Source organism: Myxine glutinosa, chromosome 8, assembly GCF_964187855.1.
Source record: "Myxine glutinosa chromosome 8, kmMyxGlut1.1, whole genome shotgun sequence".
NCBI lineage: Eukaryota > Metazoa > Chordata > Myxini > Myxiniformes > Myxinidae > Myxine > Myxine glutinosa.
The window spans coordinates 33056257-33073233 of NC_136268.1; the positions used below are offsets into that span (position 1 = coordinate 33056257).

At 40.8% G+C, this 16977-nt stretch overlaps 1 protein-coding gene across 1 annotated transcript in view; it reads left to right on the plus strand.

The window, feature by feature from the left end:
• Positions 1-16977, plus strand: part of NF1 (neurofibromin 1) — a 157358-nt gene that overhangs the window by 89926 nt on the left and 50455 nt on the right. The window contains exons 33-40 of the mRNA XM_068124291.2: positions 5560-5718; positions 5807-5904; positions 5993-6139; positions 10876-11022; positions 11515-11625; positions 13665-14097; positions 15364-15513; positions 16694-16884. Coding sequence (XP_067980392.2) covers positions 5560-5718; positions 5807-5904; positions 5993-6139; positions 10876-11022; positions 11515-11625; positions 13665-14097; positions 15364-15513; positions 16694-16884 — 1436 coding nt within the window. The remainder of the gene's footprint in view (positions 1-5559; positions 5719-5806; positions 5905-5992; positions 6140-10875; positions 11023-11514; positions 11626-13664; positions 14098-15363; positions 15514-16693; positions 16885-16977) is intronic.

Sequence of the window (16977 nt, forward strand, 5' to 3'; positions counted from 1 at the left end):
TATCGTGCTATATATCGATTTTGTCCCTGCGCGCTGAGATGCGTTATTCCGATGTTTGTCGTTTCGATGTGCATTTCGATGTGTCCAAACATTCCCTGTTTGTCGTTAAAGGCGGCAAAAAGGGTTGGCGTCAGGAAGGGCATCCGTCCGTAAAACATTGCTTCAAATAGGGGACCGAAAAACAACAACAACCACGGTTCCCGAAAAAGGCCAACCCCCGCTTTGCGGGGAAAAATGGCCTCTAAAGGTGGTTTTTAAAATTTTTTTATATCGATTTTGTCCCTGTTTCTCAATGGTGAAGAATCACTTTTAATAATTCTGGTATTCTGAGAATGTGGTTCGTTTTTCCCACTCCGACGAGCCTTGGTTGTGTAATGGTTGGAGCGTTCTTTCTGAGTCTGGGAGGTCGGTGGTTTGAACCGCGGCCAAGTCATACCAAAGACTTAAAAAATAGTGCGTGCTGGTTCCTTGCTCGACGTTCAGCATTTAATGTAGATGGAGCACGGATACATAACCATAGGTTGGCAACCTTTCTGCAACCTTGAGGGTCCCATTGGCCTCCACTGGCGTTGAAGTTCCTTGGAAGGGAAGTCGGTTTCAAATTTAACAATCCACACTGGTGGTTGTGATGTCACGATCTGAGCCATCTTCTCTCTCCACCGATTCTGAATTATGAATGAAAATGTCTCGAGACACAAGAATGTCACTGAGGGGAATCGAACCAAATATTTGTCACGGATGCTATTAGCGATGACCTTTTACTCTCCGAAAGGAAATTGCGATGTGGAGCACGGCGTTGAAATAATGCCACTTCCCGTCGTATTTCTTTCCTCACAAAAAACAGTCCTTCATGCCAGTACCCTGGGAAAAATTCCAAACTCTTCCATATGGAACAAGCATGGCATTGACTGACCACCTTGCTTCATTCGAAACATTTTTGCGGCTTGAAGGTGAAAATACTTGTGATTCAGTGTGAGATCTCCCTGTTATTTATTGGGATTTAAGTTTAAACAAAAAAATGAAAACTGATGCTTGTCAGGCAATTTTACCGTACCTGTACCATAGTTAAATGGCTGAAAGCTGCACACTCATTCCCAGACTCACTTAACTAATGACCAGGTAATTTCACCGTACCTGTACCATAGTTAAATGGCTGAAAGCTGCACACTCATTCCCAGACTCACTTAACTAATGACCAGGTAATTTTACCGTACTCGTACCATAGTTAAATGACTGAAATCTGCACACTCATTCCCAGACTCACTTAACTAATGACCAGGTAATTTCACCGTACTCATACCATAGTTAAATGGCTGAAAGCTGCACACTCATTCCCAGACTCACTTAACTAATGACCAGGTAATTTTACCGTACTCGTACCATAGTTAAATGACTGAAATCTGCACACTCATTCCCAGACTCACTTAACTAATGACCAGGTAATTTTACCGTACTCGTACCATAGTTAAATGCCTGAAATCTCCACACTCATTCCCAGACTCACTTAACTAATGACCAGGTCATTTTACCGTACTCGTACCATAGTTAAATGACTGAAATCTCCACACTCATTCCCAGACTCACTTAACTAATGACCAGGTCATTTTACCGTACTCATACTGTAGTTAATTGCCTGAAATCTCCACACTCATTCCCAGATTCACTTAACTAATGACCAGGTAATTCCGCCGTACTTGTACCATAGTTAATTGCCTGAAATCTGCACACTCATTCCCAGATTCACTTAACTAATGACCAGGTAATTCCGCCGTACTTGTAACATAGTTAATTGCCTGAAATCTGCACACTCATTCCCAGACTCACTTAACTAATGACCAGGTAATTCCGCCGTACTTGTAACATAGTTAATTGCCTGAAATCTGCACACTCATTCCCAGACTCACTTAACTAATGACCAGGTAATTTCACTGTACTCATACCATAGTTAATTGCCTGAAATCTGCACACTCATTCCCAGACTCACTTAACTAATGACCAGGTAATTTTACTGTACCTGTTCCATAGTTAATTGCCTGAAATCTGCACACTCATTCCCAGATTCACTTAACTAATGACCAGGTAATTCCGCCGTACTTGTAACATAGTTAATTGCCTGAAATCTGCACACTCATTCCCAGACTCACTTAACTAATGACCAGGTAATTCCGCCGTACTTGTAACATAGTTATTTGCCTGAAATCTGCACACTCATTCCCAGATTCACTTAACTAATGACCAGGTAATTCCGCCGTACTTGTAACATAGTTAATTTCCTGAAATCTGCACACTCATTCCCAGACTCACTTAACTAATGACCAGGTAATTTCACTGTACTCATACCATAGTTAATTGCCTGAAATCTGCACACTCATTCCCAGACTCACTTAACTAATGACCAGGTAATTTTACCGTACCTGTTCCATAGTTAATTGCCTGAAATCTGCACACTCATTCCCAGATTCACTTAACTAATGACCAGGTAATTTCACCGTACTCATACCATAGTTAATTGCCTGAAATCTGCACACTCATTCCCAGATTCACTTAACTAATGACCAGGTAATTTCGCTGTACTTGTACCATAGTTAATTGCCTGAAATCTGCACACTCATTCCCAGACTCTCTTACCTTATAACCAGGTAATTTCACCGTACGCGTACCATAGTTAAATGACTGAAATCTGCACACTCATTCCCAGATTCACTTAACTAATGACAAGGTAATTTCGCTGTACTCGTACCATAGTTAAATGACTGAAATCTCCACACTCATTCCCAGACTCCCTTAACTAATGACCAGGTCATTTTACCGTACTCATACTGTAGTTAATTGCCTGAAATCTGTAGACTCATTCCCAGACTCACTTAACTAATGACCAGGTAATTTTGCCGTACATGTACCATAGTTAATTGCCTGAAATCTGCACACTCATTCCCAGATTCACTTAACTAATGACCAGGTAATTCCGCCGTACTTGTACCATAGTTAATTGCCTGAAATCTGCACACTCATTCCCAGATTCACTTAACTAATGACCAGGTAATTCCGCCGTACTTGTACCATAGTTATTTGCCTGAAATCTGCACACTCATTCCCAGATTCACTTAACTAATGACCAAGTAATTCCGCCGCACTTGTAACATATTAATTGCCTGAAATCTGCACACTCATTCCCAGACTCACTTAACTAATGACCAGGTAATTTCACTGTACTCATCCCATAGTTAATTGCCTGAAATCTGCACACTCATTCCCAGACTCTCTTACCTTATAACCAGGTAATTTCACCGTACTCGTACCATAGTTAAATGACTGAAATCTGCACACTCATTCCCAGATTCACTTAACTAATGACCAGGTAATTTCGCTGTACTCGTACCATAGTTAAATGACTGAAATCTGCACACTCATTCCCAGACTCACTTAACTAATGACCAGGTAATTTTACCGTACTCATACTGTAGTTAATTGCCTGAAATCTGCACACTCATTCCCAGACTCACTTAACTAATGACCAGGTAATTTTACTGTACCTGTTCCATAGTTAATTGCCTGAAATCTGCACACTCATTCCCAGATTCACTAAACTAATGACCAGGTAATTTCACCGTACTCATACCATAGTTAATTGCCTGAAATCTGCACACTCATTCCCAGATTCACTTAACTAATGACCAGGTAATTTCGCTGTACTTGTACCATAGTTAATTGCCTGAAATCTGCACACTCATTCCCAGACTCTCTTACCTTATAACCAGGTAATTTCACCGTACTCGTACCATAGTTAAATGACTGAAATCTGCACACTCATTCCCAGATTCACTTAACTAATGACCAGGTAATTTCGCTGTACTCGTACCATAGTTAAATGACTGAAATCTGCACACTCATTCCCAGACTCACTTAACTAATGACCAGGTAATTTTACCGTACTCATACTGTAGTTAATTGCCTGAAATCTGCACACTCATTCCCAGACTCACTTAACTAATGACCAGGTAATTTTACTGTACCTGTTCCATAGTTAATTGCCTGAAATCTGCACACTCATTCCCAGATTCACTTAACTAATGACCAGGTAATTTCACCGTTCTCATACCATAGTTAATTGCCTGAAATCTGCACACTCATTCCCAGATTCACTTAACTAATGACCAGGTAATTTCGCTGTACTTGTACCATAGTTAATTGCCTGAAATCTGCACACTCATTCCCAGACTCTCTTACCTTATAACCAGGTAATTTCACCGTACTCGTACCATAGTTAAATGACTGAAATCTGCACAGTGCACACTCATTCCCAGATTCACTTAACTAATGACCAGGTAATTTCGCTGTACTCGTACCATAGTTAAATGACTGAAATCTGCACACTCATTCCCCGACTCACTTAACTAATGACCAGGTAATTTTACCGTATTCATACCATAGTTAATTGCCTGAGATCTGCACACTCATTCCCAGACTCACTTAACGAATGACCAGGTAATTTTACCGTACCTGTACCATAGTTAATTGCCTGAAATCTCCACACTCATTCCCAGATTCACTTAACTAATGACCAGGTAATTTTACCGTAGTCGTACCATAGTTAAATGCCTGAAATCTGCACACTCATTCCCAGATTCACTTAACTAATGACCAGGTAATTTCACCGTACTCGTACCATAGTTAAATGCCTGAAATCTGCACACTCATTCCCAGACTCACTTACCTTATAACCAGGTAATTTCACCGTAGTCATACCATAGTTAATTGCCTGAGATCTGTACACTCATTCCCAGACTCACTTAACGAATGACCAGGTAATTTTACCGTACCTGTACCATAGTTAATTGCCTGAAATCTGCACACTCATTCCCAGACTCACTTAACTAATGACCAGGTAATTTCACCGTACTCGTACCATAGTTAAATGCCTGAAATCTGCACACTCATTCCCAGATTCACTTAACTAATGACCAGGTAATTTTACCGTACTCGTACCATAGTTAAATGCCTGAAATCTGCACACTCATTCCCAGACTCACTTACCTTATAACGAGGTAATTTCACCGTACTCGTACCATAGTTAAATGCCTGAAATCTCCACACTAATTCCCAGATTCACTTAACTAAGGACCAGGTAATTTCACCGTACTCGTACCATATTTAAATGCCTGAAATCTGCACACTCATTCCCAGACTCACTTACCTAATAACCATAACTAACCGTCATTACCTTTGCAGTGGAAAGTCATAACTAGGCTTGATGTTGTGAAGTCGAGTTTTTGCCACGTAACATTTCAATTTTGGCAATTGCATTTTGTACATTTAATAAGTCTGCATAATAAGGTATAAACTTGACCAGACATTATGTTATTGTTAAGGTTACATATTTCCTCAAATATTCAGCCTGGTACACAAATCCTATAACACATGATAGTGTGTCGCAATCTACTACATCATTAGAGCTTTTCTTTTTTCATTTTTTTTCCTTCCCACTAATTACTTGCATGCCCCTCCCCCTTCTCGATTTCTTTCCCTGCCCTTACTTTCCACTCCCCAAAATTCTCTCAGGTGGTGACCCAGAGATTTCCTCAAAGTAGTATCGGCGCGGTAGGAAGTGCCATGTTCCTACGTTTTATCAACCCGGCTGTGGTGTCGCCCTATGAAGCCGGGATCACCGATCGAAGACCACCCCCACGTCTTCAACGAGGTCTCAAGCTAATGTCTAAGGTGAAGTGCACTTCACGTCTCTACATATCTGGTTCCTTGCTCAGGAATATCCTTTTTGTCCTTTATAATGCCTTGAACTATCTTGCAGATCCTGCAGAGCATTGCAAATCATGTGCTGTTTACAAAAGAGGAACACATGACTCCCTTCAATGAATTTGTGAGGAGCAACTTTGAGCTGGCAAGGAGGTATGCATTCGATCAAACATCTTCTCATAAACCACATGACCGATATGGACGTTATTTGGTACAATACATCATTCTTCTTCTCTTTCAGGTTCTTTTTAGACATAGCTTCTGACAGCCCCGGGTCAGACACCCTCAACCACACTGCTTCTTACATCAGTGACAGCAACGTCCGGTCATTGCACCGACTCCTATGGAACCACCAGGAGAAGATCGGACAGTACCTTTCCAGTAACAGGTAAATTCTATTTTTTTTTTTTTAATTCGTCCATTAGTTTTGATTCTTCAAAAGTGAATCACCATCCATGTAAGTTTGGAACACTCCAGTGGGATTTGTGACACCTAAACATGAAGCTGCTCATCCTGCATTGTCTTGAGGCTCCTATGGAGAAGTTATTACCTTTACTGCGATCATTCAGAATACTCTGCAAGTACTTCACTGAAAAAGACACTGAAATCGACAACATCATTGAGTCCCATTGTTACTTCCACCACCGAAAGTGGATGGAGGTTATGTTTACACCCCTACCTCTGTCTGTTTGTTTGTGAACAGGATATCTCAAAAAGTTGTGGACAGATTCGGACCAAATTTGTTGGAGAGGTTGGGTATGTGACAAGGAGGAAATTATTTGATTTTATTGAAGATCTGGATCCAGATCTGGATCTGAGAATTTTTTTTATGCGATTCTTCACCATTGAGTGATCGGGCTAAAACCGATATATAGCATGATATCTCAAAAAGTTATGTACGGATTCGGACAAAACTTCGTGAATAGGTTGGGTGATATCCAGGTCAACAAGGATGAATTGATTAGATTTTGGTGAAGTTACGAATCCAGATCCGGATGTGAGAATTTAAAAAAAATTAAAAAGTGATTCTCTATCATTAAGAGATGAAGCCAAAAACGATATATAGCACAATATTTCAAAAAGATGTGCACCGATTTTGTCAAAATGAGGTGGATGAGTTGGTTAGGTGACAAGAACAAGCTATATAATATAAAATAAAATATTTTCTTATCAATTGTCTAATGGCACTAGTGCTTCATCCGAAGATGTAACTTTTCGAAATGTAATTAAATAAGTCATTATTTAAAAATTAAACAATTAATGTATTAATCATTAAATAATTAATCGATTAATTGATTAATCAATAAATCCAAAATATTGACAGCAACGTTTGACAGTATTAAATTAAAAGTATTCATATTATAATACATTATAGTTCAGCATTTACATTATACAGACTTGGCATTTAATATGGAATATATATATTTTTCTTGACTTGAGGTTTACTTTCTTAACTCAGTATATCAATCCGGTGAGTTTCTTTTACACTTTGGTGATTTATTTGTTAAAAGAACCATGTCACTGATTGTCTGTCGCAGCAAGAAGTCAACAACAGGATTATATCACAGGTGGTGTGGCAAAATGTACGGACAGGTGCATTTGATGATTGGCTTCACAGTCGGGTATACAAGGGTTGTTGCGTTCTGTATTAGTGGAAAACAACTGCTGCACGTCTCCAAAAGTTATTGCCGCTTCCTCTGGAGATGGTCCGCCAACTCGACAATGCTGTTTGTCATGGAGTGGTGGCTTTATGAAATTACGGCATGAAACAGCGAGCTATTGCTCGGCAGTATGGCATCACTCAAGGTCAGGTGTCAAAGATCCTGAAACGTAATGTTCAGAGGGGTGTCCCGACTCCAATAGCGAGGCCAGGACGTCCCCGCAGAACCACAAGGAGGGATGATCGCCAGCTGCACCGGTTAGTCCGCAATGGCTGTGTACCAAGTCAGCTAATCGGCTTAGGGCTGAGTGGCAGCAACTGACAAATGTGCCTGTATCCAGAAGGCTAGTCAACCAACGACTGGTTCAAGCAGGCTATCGTGCCAGGCGTCCCCTGAGAAAGCCACGCCTGACCAGACAACACCGCCAGTGCCGATTGCAGTGGGCCAGAGAGCACCGTCAATGGCAGCCAGGACACTGGAGTCATGTGATCTTCAGTGATGAGTCTAGATTTCTGGTCTATCGTCAAGATGGCTGCGTCCGAGTGCGCAGACAAGTGCATGAAGCCTACAACAAAGATTTTATAGTGCCACGAGTCCAAGCTGGAGGTGGTGGGGTGACCGTTTGGGCTGCTTTTCATGCAGGGGGCAAAACTGACCTGGTTGTTCTGAATGGAAACCTGAACCAGTTCAAGTACAGGGCCATTCTGGAAGAAACATTGCTTCCATTTGCTCGTGCAGCCTTTCGAGGAAACTTTGTCTTCCAAGATGACAATGCACGGCCTCATCGTGCTCGCATGATCCAACACTTTCTTGCTGACCGTGGTGTAGAGCATATGGAGTGGCCTGCCATGTCCCCGGATATGAATCCGATAGAGAACTTGTGGGCAGAATTAACGCGTCAAATCGACCACTTGGACCAGCAGCCGACCTCTGTGCGTGAATTGCAGCAGGCTATTGTCACTGCATTGCAAGCGATTCCTGTCCAAACCTTGGCAAATCTCGTGAACAGCATGCCTCAACGTGTACGTGCTCTCCTGAATGCTCGTGGGGGTTACACGAAGTACTGAACTGTAATTTTACTGTCCGTAATCCCAGTCGTAATTTAACTTTTGTTTTTGTTAAAAAAAATTTGGGCTAATGTGCAAAATAAAGAGATACTTCTGGAAAACGTACAGAAGTTTAACACAGTACTGTTCATGAATTGAGTTCAATATCAGTTTACATCACTTTCAAGGATCAATTTATTTGTTTCGAAATGTCAAATGTGGTTTTTGTTTCTTTTAAAGGTCACTCTAACAAAATCTAGAATATTTTCAACATAATTCCAATGAACTTTTGGTTCTAAGACATCTTGCAAAGTAAGTTCACCCCCACAAAAAAAATATTCCATATTCAATGCCAAATCTGTAGTTCATTGTATTCATTATAGTTCAGCATTTCATTGTATTCATTATAGTTCAGTTTCATTATAGTTTCATTGTATTATAGTTTCATTGTATTCATTATAGTTCAGCATTATAGTTACAGCATTATAGTTCAGCATTTATATATACAGTACATTATAGTTCATTGCATGACAATACAATGCTAGTTCAGCAACAATATTGACAGTATTAAAAGTTTTCATTATTGACACAAAATATTGACATTTGACCCTTCAAGGCATACAAGCTTTTGATTGATGTCCGGATCCAGATTTGGCCTATCAGTGGGATACAAAACTGTTCAGCCCGGCAGAGGTATGCGCTCTTCGAAGTGCTATTCTAGTTTCGTATGAATGTATAAATATGACCACTGTATTCAAGTAATCAACTATTTTGATTTGGACTGGGAAGGCTCCACAAGCCTGTTGTTGGCTTAACGGTTATCTTGGCTGGCTTAAGATGTTATGGTCTTGAGTTGGAGCCCCTGTTGTGTCGTTGAAATAACACCACGAGGGTTGACTCAGCCAGTCCTCCTTCCGAGGTCAGCAAAATGAGGACCAGCTTACTGGTACCAGGGACACTGCATCAGCAGCACAGACGCACTTCCAGAAAATTATGCATCCAGCAGCCACAGGCTGCACACGAAACAACAGTAAATTCCACTTGATTTGCTGATTCAGACTAAAACAGACAGAAGGATGAGATTGATACCTGCTGTCAGTCGTTGTCACCATAGTCGTGATATCACGTGCATATTGGACTGGAAGTACATTAGGAGTTTGGCCTGTAGATAGCATCGTTATTGGGGGTGCGACTATTACCCCCGATGTGGCGCCCCCTGCAGGTTTTAGCAGGAATATCAAATTTGTTTAGAGTAGTGCGTGCTAAAACTTGCCTCCTCTTCATGAAAAGACACCGTTTAATATGTTCTTTTTAATGTCCACCAACTAATGCCAGCAGAGGGATCCCTCACGTAATATACAACCGAGGGGCAGAACAACACGCTGCCTGCGGAACAACAATCCGCCAGTTTATAGTCAGGTCGGGAATCAAACCCAAATTAGATGGCTCAACTGTAATTGCTCAGTACAGAATATATAGCAATGATGTAATCAGTCAGATGTAATCAGTAATAGCAATGATGATTGGCTTGTGTTGAGGGAAACCTATAAAACGATTCTGGCCTCCCCTAAGTCCTGTCTGGTGAGGTGTTGTGGTCAGGCATTTTCACTTTCACTTCGTGTGAGGAAGCACAAAATAGAAACTTACTTTCTGAGAAGTTTAATTGAGTGAAAATAATGAAACAAGCAGAAGCTTCCCAGCTGGACCAAAACAGATGATTTTCTGCTGGGGCTATTGCAACTTGAAGGCATCGGTGCTGCTATCATTCTTAAGTCTTGAAGCCCATGATTTGTTATCTTGTGTCTCACTTTCCTTTTGCCATCATTTCCCGACAAACATTTATTACCCCCGCCAGAGGAGAGGGTATTGCACGTGAGTCCGTTTGTCTGTTTGTCTGTTTGTTTGTTTGTCCGCACAGAATAAATATGATTTTCTCTACAACCATTGGTCTGATTGACAGATAAATTTTCACCATAGGTGCAATTCCATCTGTAGAATTTTTTTATGATAATTATGATGTCATAGGTCACGTGGTTCGGCCGCCATCTTGGAAAAATCGAAAAACTTTGCACCTCTATCTCCGAAAGCACTGAATAGAAAAAATTGAAACATGGCTCATTGTAAAGAACTCTCCATGGGGAATAAAATGTTAATGATGATGTCTGTCATAGGTGCCTCCATTATGACGTCATAATTCGACAAGTACAAAACTTCATCCGATCAAGATGAAATTTATTGAGCATAATCTAGGAATAAATTAGTTTAGGAAAAAAAAAATGACGTCATCGGTCACGTGGTTCGGTCGCCATATTTGTTTTAACACAAAAGCCTTAAAAACCACTGAAAATACATCCCGGCAAGGGTTTGCAATCTCTGATTGCTCTTTCTTGTTCTTGCTTGTTTTACTCATTCATCAGAGACCACAAGGCCGTAGGGCGCAGACCCTTTGACAAAATGGCAACTCTTCTGGCATACTTGGGTCCCCCTGAACACAAGGCTCTTGCTGACACACACTGGTCGAGTCTCAACCTTACCAGCTCTAAGTTTGAAGAATTTATGACAAGGTAAATGTGAGCTTCGTTTATTTAATATGCAATGTCTTTACCTGTGCCACCGAAGGTGGGTGGAGGTTATGTTTTCACCCCTGTTTGTCTGTCTGACTGTGTCCTTGTCTTTGAGCCGGATATCTCAAAGGGTTATAGACCGATTAGGACGCAACATGCTGGACAGGTTGGGTACGTGACAAAGACTAATTAATTTGAAACTTGACGTGGAAGAGTTGGGTAGGTGACAAAAACAAGCCGATTAGATTTTATTTCAGGTCTGGATGCAGATCCGGCCTATCAGTAGGATACAAAACGTTTACTGTTCCACCGAGCGCTGTTCTCGTTTCACTTCTTCATTTATGGAGGTAGAGAGTGAGGATTACCAGTGAAAACGATTCTTTCAAATTCATGGTATAAATGGCGGCTGTGGTTAAATCGGATAATGTCTTGGTCTTTTGTCACATCATTGTTGAAGATTGCTTGTGCATTATTGTCTGTCACCGTCTACAGGCATCAGGTACATGAGAAAGAGGAATTCAAAGCCTTAAAGACGTTGAACATATTTTACCAAGCAGGGTCTTCCCGTGTTGGCAATCCCATCTTCTACTACATCGCCAGGCGGTGAGTTGCCAGTGTTTCCAGATCCTGATAAATTCTGTGAAACCAAATACCCCGCAATGTGCTGTGCGAGCATTTACTCGGATGCTCTGCATTTTACGTCATTGCACGTGCTTATACTCGTAGATTATTTTCTGCATTTTATTTTTTGTATTTCTCGATAATCACCTCTTTTTTCAAACTTAACAAGGGGTTTGACCCCTCTCTCACCCTAGTACTAATGTAACAAAGGTTTCTCGTTACATTATGACTGGTCTAATGTAATTGCCAAAGTATTCCTGGGGAATGGGAGGTGTAAGATCACTACACAGTTGATGTAAAGTGAAGCAATTGGTTCACTTTGTCTGTCTGTCCACAAACGTCAATTTAGGATGGAGGAACTACTGAATTTAATTTGAACGTTATATTTTGAACAGGAGTCAGAAAACGAACAAGGGAATCGCCGAATTAACGCCAGGGGGTTGACTCAGCCTGTCATCCTTCCGAGGTCGGCAAATTGAGTACCAGTTCACTGGTAATTCCCTGTTTGTCGTAAAAAGGCGACAAAAAGGGTTGGCGTCAGGAAGGGCATCCGGCCGTAAAACATTGCTTCAAAAAGGGGACCAAAAAACAACAACAACCACGGTCCCCGAAAAAGGCCAACCCCCGCTTGCGGGGAAAAATGGCCTCTAAAGGTGGTTTAGTCAGAAAACGAACCTGTAGTTTAGCAGTACTTTGGCTCTGAATTTGTCCCGCTTGTGCATGCGCGGAGGGGAGTGAGATAATATTTTTACTCCGTCTGTTTGGCAGTCAAACAAAATTGAAAATCATTCCAAACAGGAAACTTACTGTTTTTATCAATGTCATAAAGGAAACAAACAACAGGCACGAATAACTCATTTAACATGTTAAATAAGGTGGTGTATAAGACGCTGCATCAACAGCGGTAAACCTCAGATTATTTTTTTTCTAAAACCTTTAAAATCTTTATTTTATTTCAATTGGATTATATATTTGAACACTATGGGACACACATCGCCTTTTTGGCACTTTCAAGACCCTTCCGTTTAGCAGTACTAGGCCAAACCATTCCAATCAAAACATTCCAACAAAAACTTTCCAAAACAAGACCAATCAAAATTGCTGCTCGTAGATCCCACTCATGTCTGCATTCTGCCAAATACGACGGCGCCTATGGATGTTTGTTTGGTGCATCATTTCCTCAAAGATTGTTCCAAAATCGTCATTTTCTCCGAGAGGAGTTGGCAGATGGTTTGTAATTTGGCAAATACATGGATAAACCTAGATGGCGGCGAAAGATGCATATCAGCAGAGCATTGTCTGCTCTGAACTGTTCCATTTGACCCATCGCGTATGTATGGTTATCATCACACCTGTTGTGTAAGGTTCACGAACAAAACAACAACAAACAACAACATGCATTTTAAGGCCATTTTCCCTGCTAGAGCGGGGGTGAGCCTTGCGGTCCCCATGACAATCTTCTCCATATTGCCCTATTTTCTGCATCTCTCCTTGTTAACCCCCTTGCCCGCATTTCTTCTTCCACCATCTTCAGCCAAGTCTTTCTCGGTCTTCCCCGTCCTCTACTTCATTCTACATTCATTTCCATCACTCTTCTCAACCAGTCACTTTCATCCTTCCTCGACACATGACCAAACCATCTCAACCTGTTCCTCTCCACAGCATCCATCACAGACGAAAACGAACAAAACGAACATAGATAATGCTTGGAATTGCAAAACACGAGCTTAAAAGACTCTTTCCATGTCCTTTTTATGAATACTGTGTGGGGTAAGGTGTTTTACGAACTCTGTAGTTGTTCCTTTTTTAGGCTCATTCATTCCCAGTGCTGGTTGCTCAAGCATCATTCTGATACAAGAGTTTGATCATACTAAAATGGACATGTCTTGTTGATTTGTCATTTATCACCAGGCTTTGTCACCCTTTCAAACATATCTGAAACAATTTCCCATCATGCATCAGTACTTTAAAAAAGAATGCAACTGTCACATGAATATCTGTCTCCTGTTTTTTTTTTCTAGCTTCAAGGCTGGACAGATCAACGGAGACCTGCTCATATACCATGTCCTGCTCACGCTTAAACCTTTCTATGGCAAGGCCTATGACTTGGTACTAGATCTGACGCACACTGGCCCGGCCAATCGCTTCAAGACAGACTTTTTGTCCAAGTGGCTTGTCGTGTTTCCAAGTGCCGCGTATGACAATGCTTCCTCCGTTTACCTCCACAACTGTAACTCGTGGGTGCGTGAATACACCAAGTACCACGAGAGGCTTCTCCTTGGTATCAAGGGCAGTAAGAGACTGTTTTTTGTGGAATCTTTGGCAAAGCTTGGTGAATACATTGAACCATCACACCAATGCTTGCCTGGTGGAACCTTGGCACTGGAGGAAGATCTAAAGGTGTTTGTAGGAGCTCTTCGCTTGTCACATAAAGACACAAAGGTCTCCATTAAGGTAAACAGTAAAGACTATTGGAGGGTGTTGCACATGGACTTTCTCCCCATTGTTTTTCCAAATTCCATTGTCATGTTTATTACTTGCAAAATCGAAGATTTTTCAAGTATATTGGTCGGTTGTGTTTGTGGTTCTGTCTGTCTGTCTTTGTTTGTCTGTCTGTTTGTCTGTTTGTTTGTCACCGGCCTACAGGTCACAATTTTCAACCGATCTTCACGAAACTTCACCAAATGGTAGAGTTGGTCAAAAGCAAGAAGCCTATTGTTTTTGGGGTCAATAGGTCAAAAGGTCAACATAGGCCAAAGGTCACCAACTTTGCTAAATTTCTAAAATCCTCAATTTTCATCCGATTGACTTGAAATTTGAAGAGGACTTGCATATCTGGTCATTGAATTCAACCACGTATTATATTTTAGGTCAACATAGGCCAAAAGGTCAACATAGGCCAAATTTCTAAAATCGTCAATTTTCATCTAATTGACTTGAAATTTGAAGAGAACTTGCATATCTCATCACTGAATTCAACCACCAAGTATTTTTGAGGTCAACATAGGCCAAAAGGTCAACATAGGCCGAATTTCTAAAATCCTCAATTTTCATCCAATTGACTTGAAATTTGAAGAGGACTTGCATATCTGGTCACTGAATTCAACCACCAAGTATCTTTGAGGTCAACATAGGCCAAAATGTCAACATAGGCCAAATTTCTAAAATCCTCAATTTTCATCCAATTGACTTGAAATTTGAAGAGGACTTGCATATCTGGTCACTGAATTCAACCACCAAGTATTTTTGAGGTCAACATCGGCCAAAAGGTCAACATAGGCCAAGTTTCAAAAATCCTCAATTTTCATCTGATTGACTTGAAAATTGAACAGCATTTGCACATTGAGTCACTGAATAGGGAAACTAACTATTTTTGAGGTCAAAAGGTCAATGGTCAACTCAAGGTCAACCTTCCAAAATCATAATTTTTCATCTGAAAAATCGTCACTTTTCTTCCCGTTGATCCGAGCTTTGATCAAGATTGTCAATTTTAATCTTGATGAAATGGACAATTTGCTGTATCAATGGAATTTTTTTTTCTTGGGGGTAGGGGGCGGATTTTGCAAGTATTGTGCTCCGCATGACGTCTTCTTGTTTACTTTTTGACCGAAATATATGATAAAATTTGAACTATTAGTTCTTGCACATAGCACTATACAATCTGTTTGCACTTGTGAAAATAATAATTGTATTGTAGTTGTCATTTCACCCTCTCCTTAGGTGGGTCCAACAGCTGTGCAGGTGACGTCGGTGGAGAAGAGCCGTGTGCTTGGCCAAGGGGTTCTGCTCAATGATGTATATTATGCCTCAGAAATAGAAGAGGTTTGCCTGCTGGATGACAGCCAATTCACCATAACTATTGCTAATCAGGTGAGAGTGAAGAATCAGTTGGAAATGCAGGGTGTCCACAAAGTCGTGTTCCTGTTTTAAACGTTTATTACAACCAACCCGGAACAACACTTTGTGGACAACCTGTACATAATCCTACTATCTACATATATTACAAGAGAAATGTTTGTCTGTCTGTCTGTGTCATCATTTTCTCAGAAATGGCTGAACGAATCTTTGTCAAACTTTCAGAGGTTCATCAGTGAGTTTCAGAGAATGATTTAGGCCAAAAAAAGAAAATTTTGAAAAAACAAAGGTTGGAGTTTTTTGGATTAATTTTTTTTTTGCTCTATAGTGCCTCAGCCTTTGTAGCAATGTGAAAGGTAATATTAAATAATACCCAACCCCATTCTTTAGTGGGTGTAGGGGAGTGTTTTAGACCCCCACAAAAAATAGAAAAAGAAAACAAATTTTTATTTCTTCAAAATGCCAACAGGATTAGAACTGTGGCAATTAGGCAATGCCGTGGGTACCCCTGCTAGTATTAAATAAGGCAATTCTTTGTATGTACATCTGACAATCAGAAAAAAACAGGGCTGGGCCGAACCCCACCAAATTTTGCATACGTATTGCTAGTAACTAGGGTCAGGTCATGACCAGAGACCACTTACAATTTTTCACTTTTACACGTGCCACAGTGCAAATGGTTTACTGACCCCTGCTGCAGACAGGGAGTTATTAGCCATGGCACAAAATATATATTGCCCCACCTCTCTCACTTATCCGCCCCACCCTCATATTCCCCTTGCCCCCAGGCTGCTCCAGAAGGGAGCGGGTGTTTCTAGTGGTCTAAATGTATTGATGTGTAATAAGCTTAATCTGGAAAATAAGGATCAGCAGGTTTTAACTTTTCTTTTTCATGTAAGGATGGCTGATTTTTCATGTGGACTTGCACCAGTAAAATGCAGATGCCTTTGAGAGGGAACTCTCTCCATATTGTCATCGGTGAATGTCATCATAACTATAAGCATAATAAATTTCATAACTATGCATAGCTATATTAATGAGACAAACTCTTTGTTTCCTTTCTTCTTTTGTTTCCTTTCTTCTTTTGTTTCCTGTATCAGTTTCTAAAGCCTCCTCCTCTTCCCCCTCCTTTCCCCTTTCCGCCTCAACATTCATATCAATCCAGTTATTCTTCACGTATCATTTAAATCCACAGGGCACACCACTTACTTTCATCCACCAAGAGAGTGAGGCAATTGTCCAATCGATCATTCACATCCGTACACGCTGGACATTGTCTCAGCCCGACTCCATCCCCCAACACACAAAGATCCGGCCTAAAGATGTGCCCGGTACCCTGCTCAACATCGCACTTCTCAATCTGGGCAGCGCCGATCCCTGCCTGCGGTAATGCCTCTCATTGTTCTCTTGCACCATTTTTTTGTTCATCATCCGATCTTAACTTTTGATGTCATTCAGAATAAAAAAAAAACTTTTAAG